This window comes from Poecilia latipinna, unplaced genomic scaffold, assembly GCF_001443285.1.
Source record: "Poecilia latipinna isolate Pla-1442-1.1 unplaced genomic scaffold, P_latipinna-1.0 Scaffold296, whole genome shotgun sequence".
NCBI lineage: Eukaryota > Metazoa > Chordata > Actinopteri > Cyprinodontiformes > Poeciliidae > Poecilia > Poecilia latipinna.
In genome coordinates, this window is record NW_015112912.1 from 203,817 (window position 1) to 218,360 (window position 14,544).

The 14,544-nt window shown below is 38.8% G+C and overlaps 1 protein-coding gene across 2 annotated transcripts in view; it reads left to right on the forward strand.

The window, feature by feature from the left end:
* The window catches only part of gpat2 (glycerol-3-phosphate acyltransferase 2, mitochondrial), a 160,639-nt gene that overhangs the window by 133,932 nt on the left and 12,163 nt on the right, over positions 1-14,544 (forward strand). For both annotated transcript variants that reach the window (XM_015034343.1, XM_015034344.1), the window contains exons 13-19: positions 182-264; positions 4,963-5,093; positions 5,173-5,243; positions 5,473-5,633; positions 6,787-6,890; positions 12,096-12,280; positions 12,787-12,864. In XM_015034343.1, the coding sequence (XP_014889829.1) occupies positions 182-264; positions 4,963-5,093; positions 5,173-5,243; positions 5,473-5,633; positions 6,787-6,890; positions 12,096-12,280; positions 12,787-12,864 (813 nt within the window). The remainder of the gene's footprint in view (positions 1-181; positions 265-4,962; positions 5,094-5,172; positions 5,244-5,472; positions 5,634-6,786; positions 6,891-12,095; positions 12,281-12,786; positions 12,865-14,544) is intronic.

Genomic DNA, 14,544 nt, shown 5'->3' on the forward strand with positions numbered 1-14,544 from the left:
TGTTAATAACTTGGCAAATATAGCCAAGTTATTAACAGGTTGATACCATTTTGAGACGAAGCTTCTGCCAAAAATTGTACCAACTGTCTGCGCTTCTCTTGGCTCTGCTGACTAAAACTGTGTTAAATGGTGTAGGACATCTGCTTTCCTGTGCGTTAATCATGAGTTTTTCCATGTGTAGGAGATGTGTGAGTCAGGGCGGTGCAGAGTAGATGAATGGCTCCCTCTACAGGACCTGTTGCTGCCTGTTATCATCAACAACAGGTAATCAAGCCGCCTGCGCTCCTTCCTCTGTGCGCGAGTGAGTGTGAAAACTGTAAAGTAACAACACCCCCAATAGGATTCCCGTTTGGTTTTTGTTTTTTTTGTCATTTTTATCCAACATCTGTGAAATTAGAAAAGTTCCTTTCTGTTAAACTTTGAACAACTTCCCCTCTAAACCTTAAATCTGGCACAGGCATGATGCAAGCCCTGATGAGAGCTTCATCCTCTTAGACTCGCTCCAATTACCATCAACATTACAGTCTGCCAGTGAAAAAGATAACGGAAAGAAAATAACATCCCCGCTCAATCTCTGCTTGGCGCCTAACGAGCAAAGCAGCTTCTCCCCTCGTGTGTTTACTCTGCTCGGAGAGGGGCTCTCCACTACATGTTTTCAGTAGGAATATCAAAATTGATTCCTGAAAGTCCCAAAGAATGGTGAAGATATTGAATTGCTACCAGCATGAGAGTACTTCCAGCTCCCAGTCCAGGTCTGCACCAAAAACGATGCTGCGGCACGATTTCGTGGTTACTTAGGTTTCATCTCTCCAAGCGTCTCTCTGCCCCTGCATGTTAATGCTGCACAGGAAGCAGATGGATGAGTGGGTTGTTAAAAATTAAAAGTCCTCACGTGTGAAATATTTATTTACAAAGGTGCAATAACGGAGCGGTTTGTTTATTCTCAGTTGAGATCAAGAGCTTTTACAGTCGGTGGGTCCAGATTTGATACACACACACACACGGTGATGCTCTTGTGCGTATCTCTCTCACACATGTGCAGAGCTAAGATGCATAAATAACACTCATGCTGCGCCCACACTTCTCCAGGTAAGAGGCCGGAAGTTTTTATCAAACACGCCTCAGTGTTTGAGTGATGCACCTGCAGTTACTTTTCCGAGTTGACCTTACATTTCTGAAGGACTCACATTCACTAAACCGTTTGTCGGTGTTTACACTGCTGTGTTTGATTGCAATTCACAGCTACATGCCCAAACAACAAAAGCACTACTGTGGAGATTTTGTGTTAATTTGTGCAGTGTTTGAAGCCTGCAGCTGTACCTCGGTAACAGCAAGTGTAGTTGTCCAAACTTGTTCAAAAGATATTTATTGGGAAGAATAGCCTCACAGCTACACTTGTAACAACAGTAAAGGTGCTTGTTCTGAGGCAAAAATCCCTTCTTGGCTTGAAAGCACACATTTTTATATCTAAATTAGGGTTGAAATGATTCATTGAATGCCTCAAATACCACGTTTCATCAAGACAATTACTGTCGAACAGTGAGCTTTAGATAGAAAATCAAACAGACTTTCATCCTCCTTCGTTCAGCTAGATTACTCAGAACTTGACTGGGCTGTGGAAAATTTGGAAAGTCTTTTGCAGTGAGAGCAGTCATGATGCGTCAAGCTCTTGGTTCTCTTAAAAGGTTTTTCCATTTTGTTTTTTGCATCTACAAGACTTTACACCACAATCGCATCGCAGCATGTCTGTCTCAGGCTGCAGCAAGCTGCATACCTGATGCTATTTTAATAAGAACACTAGACCAGCATCTGGCCGGCAAACCAAAGCGCCGCCTCAGGTTGTCCTTTTAACACCTGCTCTGTTCTGAACCGTTGATACTTTAATAAAACTCTCCACATCTGAAAACCAGATGGAAGTTCTGCCTCATTGTGTTTCAATACGAGTCCAAAGTGTGTTAAAGGAGATGAATGACAGTGAATGAGAATTCACATTCAAATTCAGAAATACTTTATTAATCCCAAAAGGAAGTTAAAGGTTGTTGTAGCTCATTAATTTAGATTCCTCAGAGTTATTGAAGGTGGTGATGGCTGTTGGTAGGAAACGTCTCTTGTAGCAGTCTGTGTTACAGCGAATCCGAAGAAGCCTCTGACTGAAGAGTTTTCTCAAGATAATCAAGACACAATGGGCTGAAATGATTCATGCTATAGTTATTAACTTTTGATTTATTGAAATTCTGAAGAACATTTATTGATTTGTGACTTCAAGTACCGTCTCTGCTGGGTTAGTAGATCTCACATCTCTAGCATGATACTGCCACCACTCGAATGCACTAGAGGTGAACTGATCACGGTTTTCTGGCCAATCGGTGATTACCAACATTTAAAAACCTGACCTGCCAGCTCAGATTTTGGACTTGTGCTCATTTTTTTGTCTGTTGCTAAATATTGCAGGAAACACTCTGGGAACTCTCACACTCCCTTCCCACTGCATTCTTAATGCATAACACCTTCATCTGAATGAGCCCTAAAAAGATGTCAAAAACATTTTCACATCTCCTCCCTGGTTGGAGTTAAAGATCAAGCTTTTTGTAATAAATAAATTAATGAATGCTTCTTTCTTTGTGCTCTAAACTCAGGTGGGTTTGAGCAAAGAAAGGCTTGGGAACCATCGGCGTATTACATCTGTGTCTGATTGCTCCACAGAATACTCCGACTACTGAAATATTAAAAAGCTGCACCTCCAAACTGAGTTTATTACCAGCTAAAATAAAAAAGTGCAACCCTGTCACTTTGTTTTGAGACCACTTTTTTGAATAACCCAGCTGAATTTTACTCAACTCTGAGTAAAATTACCCAAACTTAACATCTTTAACTCCATCTAACTTCTAATAATGCTGCCATGACTTTTTTTTCTAAATGGAAACTCAAACCTTTGTCTGCAGTTTAGTATTCACATATTTCACTTCAGTTAATGATGCTGCATCAGCTTTGTTTATTTTTATTGTTGCTGCTCGTATTAATTTTTCCATCTATCAGCTGATCGACTGCGTCATTTGTTGATGGGGAACTGCAGCCAATAATATAGGAAGTTAAATTTAGTTTTCTATGTAAGAAGCTGCTATTGATGCACGTTTCTCTGAAATGTAACACAGACAAATGGATCAAGCCCGAGGTTTGTGGAGGTGAAATAATTCAGAGGAATTAAATTTGGTTGTATCAAAACAAACTTATGAGAAAAAAACTAAAATAAAGTACGAGTTTGGGAATAAAATCACTTTTAATTTAAAGTTTACCAGAGTCCGAATGAGCCAAATTTGTTCATATTTAGATTCTCAAGATTTCTTGTAGATTTTTGTGGGCAATTTTTTTGTTGTTGCTGTTCTGCAATAGTTTCCCCGTCATAGGAGAGTTTTAGCATGTCTAAAATTATCTAAAACCATCTGCCAATTGTGAAATAATAATAAAAAGCTATGAATAGCAAAGTAGCTTAAATATGTATAGAATATCTTTTTATGGTATTTTATGACTTTAGATTGATATGAAAACTTGTCCTAAAAGGTCACATTCACAAAGTGTAAAAATAAAGCAGATTGGCTCTGTTGTGTATTAAAACTACACACAAATTGTCATAGTTTTTAGTTCAGCTTAAAAATGTATTTAAAAAAATATTCATGCACCTGACAGATTAAAAGCAATGCTTTAGTTGAGCCACATGTTTCTTCTGACCCACTGTAATAATATTTTGGAGCAGATCAGCAGGAGGTAGATAAAGATTAGGGTGATGGCAAAGAGGCCTTCCAACCTGAAAAGGTTGGAGCTCATAACTAAAGACAGATGATGAAATAAACAATTAAAATGCATAAAAACATTATTACCTTTAGTAAAGCTTTCATTGCTGTAAATAAAATAGAGATACTTCCATTACTTGTTGAAAATAAGACAAATCTCCAATTTAAATGTTTTTATTAAATGTAAATAAAATGAGATAAATATTTTCCCCAAAATCGATACTCCATTTTTTCTGTTCCATTTGTTATATGAGAGATGTTAATCAATTAAAAAAGTATATATATATCTTTATTGAATTCAAATAATTTTATACATAATCATTTGGGTCTTATTCTAAAAATGTTACCACCTTTTAGTATGACATAAATATGACAAATAAAAAAACAAGCCTAATCCGAAATAGTTTTATTAACTTTCAAGATGGAGTGAACCATCAAGATGACCAAAGATGGCAAAGCAAGTTTATTTCACCTTTCATATACAAGACATATATACAAGCTGAATTTAAAAGTATTTAATATAAAATAGAAATTAAAGGCAAAATTTAAATTAAACTTCACCATAAACATTTCTCTCCAGTTCAAATCTAGTCTTCAGTTTCAAGCTTCAACCAGGAAAAGTGATTGTAAACAAAAATGTTTTCAGTCTTGATCTAATGTTAAATATATTATTCCTATTATATGCTTTAAGTCGTCAAACTGGCTTTGTCTTTATTTAGTCAGGAAACTCATTTTGTTTGAAGACACCATGCAACTTTAAACCCAATCGGTGCCCATTGTTGTATGTTGCAGATAAATCAGTCGTTTACTTCTGAGTGCAGGGACAAACAACATTTCCAGAGGCTAACTTGTTTAAAAGCTGCCCTTCTGCATTTTTACAATTAGAGTGAGTTCAAAGAGAAACGAGCTTTGATCGGATTCGTGTGATTAATGATAATGGGATAAAATTGCAGCGGCTTGCATTGTTGCTACCTTGATTCCTATCATACAGAGTGGAGCTGAATTTATCCTGAATAAACCCCGGAGCTGTCTGAGTGTGCAACAAATAATCAAGCTATCTAAAAGCACTTGATTGTTGTAATTGACTATCAGGAGAGAAGAAGTGTAATTTAAAGTTTAGGAGGGAAGAATTGAGTTAACGTTCAGTTAAATGCCTCTTACTTTTTCATTTTAGATCTGACAGTGTGTTTGGGAAGAGACGGATGTCGTGGCTTCTGCCGACGTTGCATTCTGCTCCTGAACTCGAAGAGAAGAGTCATTCAGATCGAGACCTCAGCGTCGCCATCGTCCTCCACCTCATCTTCTGTAAATCCAGGATTATTTAACATCCCACTGAGCCTTAATTCAATCTTTATCTCAGGACGGTGTACGTGTGTTTATGTAGCGGCCGCTTCCTGCACGGCTGTGATGTCCACCAGTCTCGTGTCCAGTCTGCTACTCTACAAACACAGCAAGGTACACACATCCTTCCTGTGTTGCTATGTTCGCTGCTCCCTGCATTAAAATCTGCCTCTGCTACTCAATATCCATCAATACTCCGGGAGACTCATAAACAAAATTGGTTTTCAGTGTAGTAGAGTGTGACAGTGATTTTTCTGAGTCATACCCAGACTCACATCTCCAGATGGTTAATGCTCACGTCTGATTCTGAAATTAAACATCTCCTTCTTCCGCTGCTCCGCAGGGCGTGAGTACATCTGTCCTGTGCCGTGACGTCGCCTGGCTCCTCGAGGAGCTCTTGTTCAGGAACAGAGACGTCGGCTTTGGGGGAACTCTTCCAGAAATTATCCACTACTCGCTCGCCCTGCTCGCACCTCACCTCGTCATTGCTGCGTTGCCGTCAAGGTAGTTCTGTTGTGTTTCTGCTGCACAATTGGAACAAGCACTAAAGTACAGACAGTCACGCTCTTGGGCACATGTGTCAAACGCAAGGACTGGGGGTCAAATCAGGCCCACCGGAGCTTTTTAAGTGGCCCACTAGATTGCAGATTATATCAGGAAGGTCCTCAAGTTTTTCACAAATCCGTAAAATTCACAAACAAATCTCCACATTTTCCCAAAATAGACCAAAGACATTCGGTTTAAGTGACATAAAGCAAATATTTTTCTTCACCCTAACCCTCTTCACCACTATCTGAATACATTTATAATTTAACCCTCAAATAGCCAAATTGACACTGGTCACCGATTTTGATGGCCATAATAATACGTGACCTTACTTTACAGAGCTGCAAATTATGTCCGTTTAAAACAACTATTTTAAATTGTTCTGCCACCCCTTCACCTCTGAAGTGGTGAAGAGGTGGCTCTATGAATAGAGTAGTCATCTTGCAATCAGAAGGTTGTAGGTTTGATTCCAGCTTCCTCCTGTCGCATGTCAATGTGCCCCTGGGCAAGGCACTTAACCCCAAATTGCCTACCGAGCTGCGTATCGGTGTATAAATGTGTGAATAGGTGAATGTGACTCTAGTGTAAAGCGCTTTGAGTGGTCAAAAATGATTGGATAAAGTGCTATATAAGCTCAGACCATTTATCTGAGTGCAACCATTACAATATTTAACCCTCAAATAGCCATTAGTGCAAATATCATAAAAAATTCCTTACAAATATTTTGAATTTAGCACCACAAATCTGTGATTTTGATTGCAAAAAACTCCCCACAAAAACAATCACGAAATCCTAGGAGGGACAGAGCAGCGTGAAAAGATGTTCCACAATATATTCTGGCACAGCCGGCCTTTTAAAAACATTCGGGTTTTTGATTTGGCAGAAACGAAAACAAGTTTGTCACCGTTGCTCTTGGGTATTTTGCCCTTTTTACTGCTTGTACAGATCGGGTATGATCAACAAAATTTGGCTCTTTTGACAAAAAAACATAGTATAACTCTTTAATGTCAAAATGAAAACCTTTGTAAAGCAATAAAAATGGTGAAACACCCAAATGGGTGAATGTCTTTTTTTATAGACACTGTATTTTAAGTAAAACTGTCTCTTTTAGGAAAGACCCTCTCATTGTCCCTCGTCCGTCCGCTGCTTCCGCTCTTCACCTCTCTGCTCTGGCCCAGAAGGTGACGCACACCTTCATACTGGAAGCTGTGGGAGGTGAGTGAGTTTTGTCATTTCCTGTGATGCTTAAGTTGAAATGTCATCTTGAAACATCTGTATATATTGTTGTGTCTTATTTTTTTGTGTTGGGCATTGGCAGTTCTGACCTCTTGCCTCGTCAGATCTCAACTGATATTCCCCCACTATCTAGAAATTTAAAGACTAATAAGGAAGTTTAATTTCCTCGTGATATAGGAAAATATGTAAATTGGTGTGAAATAATGTTCCACCTTTAACAAAGTTCCTCCTAAACTTTTTATTATCCTATTGAAAAATTATTTGTTTTTTTATAAAGGATAAAAGGCAAATTAAAAGTAACCCAAAGGTGGAAGAGTAGCCTAAGAAATAAGTGAGAGTATTTGGTCACCAGTTTCTGTCCACCAGCTTAAATCGAAAGTTTCAATGATAACCAACAACTTTATTAGAGCTGCCTTTTTATTAAAATTACCTGAAACATAATTTTTTTGTTTGTAGTTCAACTTTTCTTTACCTTCCATTGCAGTTTAATTTTCTGTGTTTTCATCCTTTTGATTTTCCTTGTTGCTGTAATTTTCTGTACAAATAAACTTTACATGACCCCTTATTGCATCTGGATGCAGAGATGTTGCTATGGAGACAGTCAAAAACTAAAAATCAAGTCTCTTTCTTCCAAGTGTACATGGTGCTGCTATAACTAGAGGTGTGCCGATCGATCGGTCACCGATCATAATTGGCCGATTTTCGTGAAAAAGTGTGTGATCGGTATCTGTGATCGGCCCTCATGGGTGATCGGTATCGGCAGGAAAAAACCTGATCGTCACATCTCTAGCTATAACTAATCCATCCTGTTATCAGAGACCAAACGTTAGCAGGTGAAAGGGATGTAGTTATTTCCTGCAGGTCAGCGCTAGCCGCTTTTCTCCCCAACCTCTGGTCAGCTTGGCAATTAGCCTCTTAGCTAATTAGCCTCTTAGCCAATTAGCCTCTTAGCTAATTGCCAAGCAAGGATCATGAGGGTTCTCTTCCAAAACCAGCTTTTTATTTTCTCCTCTGCATCATCGAAGTTCTCCTCTTATCTCCAGCAAAATGTTAAATAAAAAAATCCTTCCATCGACCAAAATAAAGGCCCCAATCCTTTTCCAGGAGGAAGCCTGGGCGCAAATTCACTGACAGAAAACGAGGAATTGGTGAAAATTCTGAATTGTACAGAGAAGCAGAACAAAGTGAGCCAAGACCGGAGAGATTGGTGCCACATGGGGCGGCTGTGCTTTTTGTACGCGCTGATGAGCAGAGACTAAGTATTTATTACTAACTGTTTAAGTCTGTTGAAGGAGTATTTTTTACTCGGGTGCATTAAATTTTTTGATCTGGACCAGATTGTGCTTCTCAGATTTTGTTGTTGGGATCAGAGAGAACAGCAGAACGATTTAGCTTTAAATGAGGCAGATCGGATCACTTTGGCCCGGTTGAACTGATCGGATCAGTTTGACCCGGTCTGTCTGCTCGACTTTCTAACAATATGAAGAGAGAAATTTAAAGAGCAGCGGCAAATTAGCAGAAAACTACAGAATACAACAGTTAAAACAAAACTGGATAATGACATGTAGAAGTAGGAATATATATCAATCAATAAATCGAGTTTATTTGTTTGGCACATTTAAGCAGCTTTAAGTGCTTACATCATAAAAACACACAAAAAAATCATCAATTGAAAAACATTTCATTTTCCACATCAAATATTGGTGACTGTTTTACTTATGGTACAAAAGCTACTCTAAACATATAAAAAATAATTTCAATAAGCACATTCAGTCATTTACATCCAGGCTCCTGATTTGTGCTCTTATATTTTTTCCACTCGCCATTTTACTCAATGCTGTTTCTTAATTTGGTTCTCCGAGTTGCCGTTTTTCTGACTGCTTTGTGTTGAGCTCAGGAAGTAGCGATGTGTAATTATCTTCAGAGCTCATCGATAAAATTATGCAGGGTCATAAAGAGGCATCATGCTGCGGCAGAGGACCCAGCCATTATACAAACTACAGCAAGCAAACAGCCTCTTCCGGTCGCAGTCCCGCTGGAATATATTTTTCTCATTTCCTTTTTTATAGAGACGACTTCAGATTAGTCCTAACTGCCTTGTTCATGTTTCATTGTTACAAAATACTTAGTTTTTTTTAGATACACAACAGTTTTATGCATTAAAGCATGAGGGAATAAAAATGTAAACGTCTTTACTGTTTTAGTTTTAAGAATGAATCTGGTTGCTGTCTGCTTAAAAAAAAAAAGTTTGATATGTTTCATACTTTGCATAATTTAAGAGTTAAACTTTCAGACCAGCATTCTCACAAATAATCTAGCAGATTTTATCAGAGAAAATGTGGCTGAAGACGTGGGACCAACTTTTACACCTCAAACAGGACAATATCCAGTTTTTACTGAAAAATATCAATATTTTATTTCAGTATCTTTTCTTCCTTCCTCCCTGGTTCTCTTACTTTTTTCCCACCTTCTCACTTCCACTCCCTTTATCTGCTTTATGTCCTTTTTTCTTTTTTATTGTCTTTTCTGCTCTTTCTTCTCTTCCTTTGTTTTGTTCTTTCTTTGTTTCCTTCATTGTCTTCCCTTCTTTCAGAGGCAGCCTGTCTTCCTTTTTGTGCCTTCTCCCATTTTCAGTCTCATCCTTTCCTTCTTTCAGTCTTTGTTTTTCTTCCTTTCTCTCTTTTTCTATATTTTGTCTTTTCTCATTTTTCTTTCCTTTTTTTCTTTCCATTATTTTTATTTTCAGATTTTTTTACTTTGCAGATTTGATATTTACCATCTTACCATTATAGACATATTTCTCATAAATTCTTCGTCAGCTTTAATATTTTTTATTTATTTCCTTTAACATAAAGGAAACTTTCCAACATATTTGTGCTCCAGGGGATTTTGAATATTGTTTTTTACACAGATCCAGGTTGAGTACTAACTAAAAATATTCTGAAATGCATTCAGGTTTGGCATGAGCCAGTTGTTAATTAGTAAAAATAACTTCTCCTTGTTTTATCTGCTCAACTTTATTCCACCATGCTCGTCAAATATAACATGAAGAAGAATATAAACCCCATAACAGACGCTTCTGGCGACACAGTGCCCCCTAGTGGATGGGCATGTAATACAAACAAAACAAAGGAGGAACACTGATATCAAGATACTTGACTGGTTTAGAAACCGTTTTTAAAACTACAAATATTTTATATAAAGCACATATTTTGTTAAATCACTTTTAATCAGAGAAAATATTTCAAGGTTTTTTTTGGGGGGGGAGTTTCCAGGTTTTCTTTGGTTGTATAGTGATAACCCCACCGGTTGCTGCTTATTGCAGCTCAGCTGGCTGAAAGAAGACTGCTACACTTTTCCCTCCGACTCTAACTCACTTATCAACAACTGTAGAAATAATTGAAGCATTTCTGGTTTGAAGCCACATTTAAGTTTTTGTGTAAATATTTTTAAACTGTCAGTTTTTTGCGCTGAGAATCTGATTTTGGCCCACGCCTGACTCAAATCTCCTCCCAAAAGAAACAAAACTTCTAAGCAGTAAAACCAGCTGGAGTCTCACCGCAGCGCCTGTGTGTTTAACAGCTCACCACAGGCATCACTGTGGGTCGCATAAAAAAGTCAGATGGTCATCACTGCTGAGCATACTTGTGTTGACATGTAAAGCCGTGCTGTTCTGCTCCCCAGAGCTGAAGGTTTACTTGCTGATTTTTAAATAATGCATGGCAATGTTTTATTAAATCTGCGCGCTCCTCTCTGGCTGAAGAGTTTGGCGCGCAGCAGAATATGCATCAGTAATGTATGATAATCACTGAGGAGCAGCAAGCCTGTATCAAGTCATCGTTTAGCCCCAAAGCTATCTGGCGGCTACTTCTTATTTTCATGCTGACAGGAACGCTGAGGTGAAGATATACCTGCTGTCGCTCTGCTTTGGCCCTGCTGGAGAATAATGTCTCATAGTATGATTCATTATTCCTGCATCAATGATTCTGGGGGCGAAGTGGAGCAGCTGGTCAGTGTGGTTTTGTGTAAAACATTCACAGATGGGTGGCAACTTCCAGTGACAACAATAAAGTGATTGCTTATTAATATGACATTGCAGGGATTTTAAAAGCCATGAATGAAAAAATGAGACGTAATAAAAAGTCTTTCAACCTTAAAAGGGGATTGGTATTGAATTTTTTTTAAATTTACTTTCTGAAATGTGAAGGCTGCTTTTGTTTAGAAACAAAACAGTGTGTGGAGGATTCTTCTAGCAGCTCACAAAAGAGAAATATTATAAAGGACTGAAGCTTAAAGGTGACATATTATGCAAAATTCACATTTTGCACAATTTTGCACTTTGATTTGGGTTTTTATAAACTGCCTAAGTACATTAAAAAACAAACACCCAGCCGTTTTTTTGGCAAGAAGTAAATGTTTTTTGGTGTGTGAAAAATTTGTCGTTTCAAAAACCTTCTGAATGTAACATCACAAAGCAACAGGCACTGCCTCTCATCTAGCAACCTAAGCGGCGCTCCAGCATGTTTGGTCAGCTGGTTTTACTGCTGTATTTGTTGTACAATTGCTGCTGTAAGCTGCTCCTTGGTTGTGCAGGAGGCTCTCCTAATGCTTTTCAAAGATGTATGATTTTATAATTGTGAATCTGTTTGCAGCCATTTTCAATTAAACTCAATTCAGAAATACTTTATTGATCTCAAAGAGGAACTAAATGTTGTAGCTTACATTCATTCAGGATTCTTCGAAGAGTTGTAGATGTAGGAAGGATCTCCTATAACAGTCTGTATTACAGCATATTTGAAGAAGCCTCTGACTGAAGACTGACTCTAAGAGGATAACCACAGCTGCCCATAATATTCTTGATTTTATATAAAATCACGTTGAGTGTAAACGTTAAGTTTTGGGCCAGCAGCAGCTTATTTGGATTTAAAATAGACGGAACGGACCGGAAAATCTCACAAAAAATTATTTTGTGTAAAAAAAAAAAAAAAATTAATAAATGCATTTTGTATAGCATAAAGATACCCTAACCTGCTCAGGGGTGCATAATGTCACCTTTAAACAGATAGTATAAACCCATCCATCCCAAATATTTCCACCAAACTCCAACATCTTGATGTGTTGTGCTGCCAAACACTCGTTTTCCTGTACGTGCCTCGGCAATCACTCGGATGTTTTCGGTCCTAGCGTGCGCGGTGTCGGCCATGCTGTGCGAGGTGGTCTTCAGCGGCATCAGCAGCCGAGTGAGGAGCGACGGCGTGGAGGGAGAGGAGGTCAAAGGTGACATGGAGTTTGATGTGGTGCTCGGTCAGTCGGAGCTGACGGAGAAAGCCTTGCAGCTTTGCCATCTCCTGCCTCCGGGCATCATGCCAGTGAGTTTGTATTCATATCACACAAATGCACACCCAGTGTGTCTCATTCAATGGATGTTTAATGGAGCTGAACAGCCATTCATCCTGCTCTGCTGCCTCTATCTCAGCCAGAGAGAGGTTTTGGATTGTGTGGGTGTGTGTGTTTCTCTGAATGCGCACGCTTCATCAGGCTGACTTCAAGGGCTCTGAATCTGAGCCACTAATACTTTTCCTTTCTGTGAGCCCACCTTTCATTTCAGCAGCTGCTCTTTCTTGTCTCCTTTGCTTGTAGCTTTGTTTCTCACTCCATTTCTCACCAAGAAATATCTCCCCCAGCTCTCAGCCTCCTTCCAGCTGCCTCTCGTTCTCCCTGTGTGATCTTCGCTACATCTCTACTCCAAACCTTATGCTTTCTGTCAGCTGTCTCCGGCTGTATTTCTGAGAACGGTGATAGTCTGAAGTTGTTTTTGCTTTTGACTGTGCCTCACCACCGAGCTAAGCCATTTTCTTTCTCTTGCTCTCTGCAGCCTTGTCAGTCGACTCAGAGTTTTGCTCTGGATGCTGTTGACAGCCTGGTCCGCTGTGGCATCCTGATCATGGAGGAAGTAAGAGCCGCTAAACAGTTTTGAAAGTTATTTCCTTTAAGTCTAAATAATTTAAAACAGTCATTCTGTTTAGAATATCTCTGTAAATCAAGTTGAAACCTGATATTTACCTCAAATATCTGTGTTTTTTGTCCAATATTAAATAAAAACATTTTTACGGTAAGTTAGGATTAGCAAAATTATTTTATTTTATGAAAAAAAATTAGAAAGGTTACAGTTGGTTCTTTCTCATCTTTTAGTCTGAACATTGAAAGTGTCTCTTTTTCATGAAGTATTTCCAAATCATCACTACTGTCAGCAGAAGGATCTCCTGTAGCAGGCTGTGCTGCAGCACACCAGAAAGTCTCTGACTTAACACTGTTACAGAGTTGCAGCTTCAAAGAAATTGAATATTTTCTGAAATAACTTTCTTTGCACAATCAACTCCAGGGCAGATCCAACCTTCTTCATCAGATCATTTAGTTTTGTTATCACTGCATCTGATTCTGCTACTGCCATAGAAGAGATCAGATTTATTTTCCTGAAACAACCGACGAAAGATTATCTCCATCTTGCAGCAGAAACCGTACAGTCTGCTCAGTCTCTTCTTGTTGGCAGCTTTGCTGTTGGGCTGTTGTCTCACTGAACACTGGGGTATTTGTTCTCCTCCACGTCTTCAATTATGCAAACATATCTGTGTTTCTCCTGAAACTTACTTTTGTTCTGTTTCACTGAAAATGACACAGAATGTATACATCCTCAGTACTCGGTGTCCTGTCCATCTCTCTGGTCATCTGAGTGTTTCTGCAGACGTTGGTTTGTAAAGCCTCCTGTGGTCATCTTGTGCTCCAAACGCCCTGATCAGAAACAAACCTTCAGTGTCTTGAACTGTGCTCTGTTGGTCAGGAAGTTACCGTGTTTTCCTCACTGGTTAACGAATGGTCTATTTTCGATCTTTTTTCATATTTAAAGGTGCATTAAGCGACGCGAAACAAAACAGCCAGTCAAAGCACAGTATGTCTTAGACTACGGTAGCCGTAATGGCAACTAGAATATTTTCACAGAGCTCCGTGCTTTGAGATCAGTAAGCACTACCACAATTGATCCAGATTAATTCACTAGAGGGCGCTGTTTTACTCCAGAACAACATATAAGGCTCTCCGGATTACAAGGTTGTTTTTTTGATAAAATTAAAGGCTTTTAAGTGCGTCTTTTAATTCATAGCGATCCAGACGATGGTTGAGGACTCCACCGGCGTCTCCTGAAATTTAAATCAACATGAATTGTGTCAACATTAGCGTTATCAACATTAATCTAAAAAGTGTAACACATTTCATAATGCAGATTAACTGCAGTATGTATTTTGACCTAAAAGCCTCCAGGTTCACAGCAGTGCATTGCACAGCCTTGTACTGCGTTCAGCAATGCAGTCGGAAACATGAGTAAAAAGAGGAAAGTTTAACTGGTGTGCTCAGCTGCAAATTTCGCTTTAAAAAAACTGTAGAGGACGTGTGGATAAAACCAAGGTAGTATGGAGCCTACTTACTGCAATGAAGAATCATCATTTTACCAACCGGCTATAGTTAACGTTTGAATCAAACCTGCAGAACTCAGTCTTCATATTTGGTTTCAGACAATGAAACATTTTTTCGAAAACGCGCATTTCTACATTTCAAACTTACAAAGTTGAATTTGGTGATT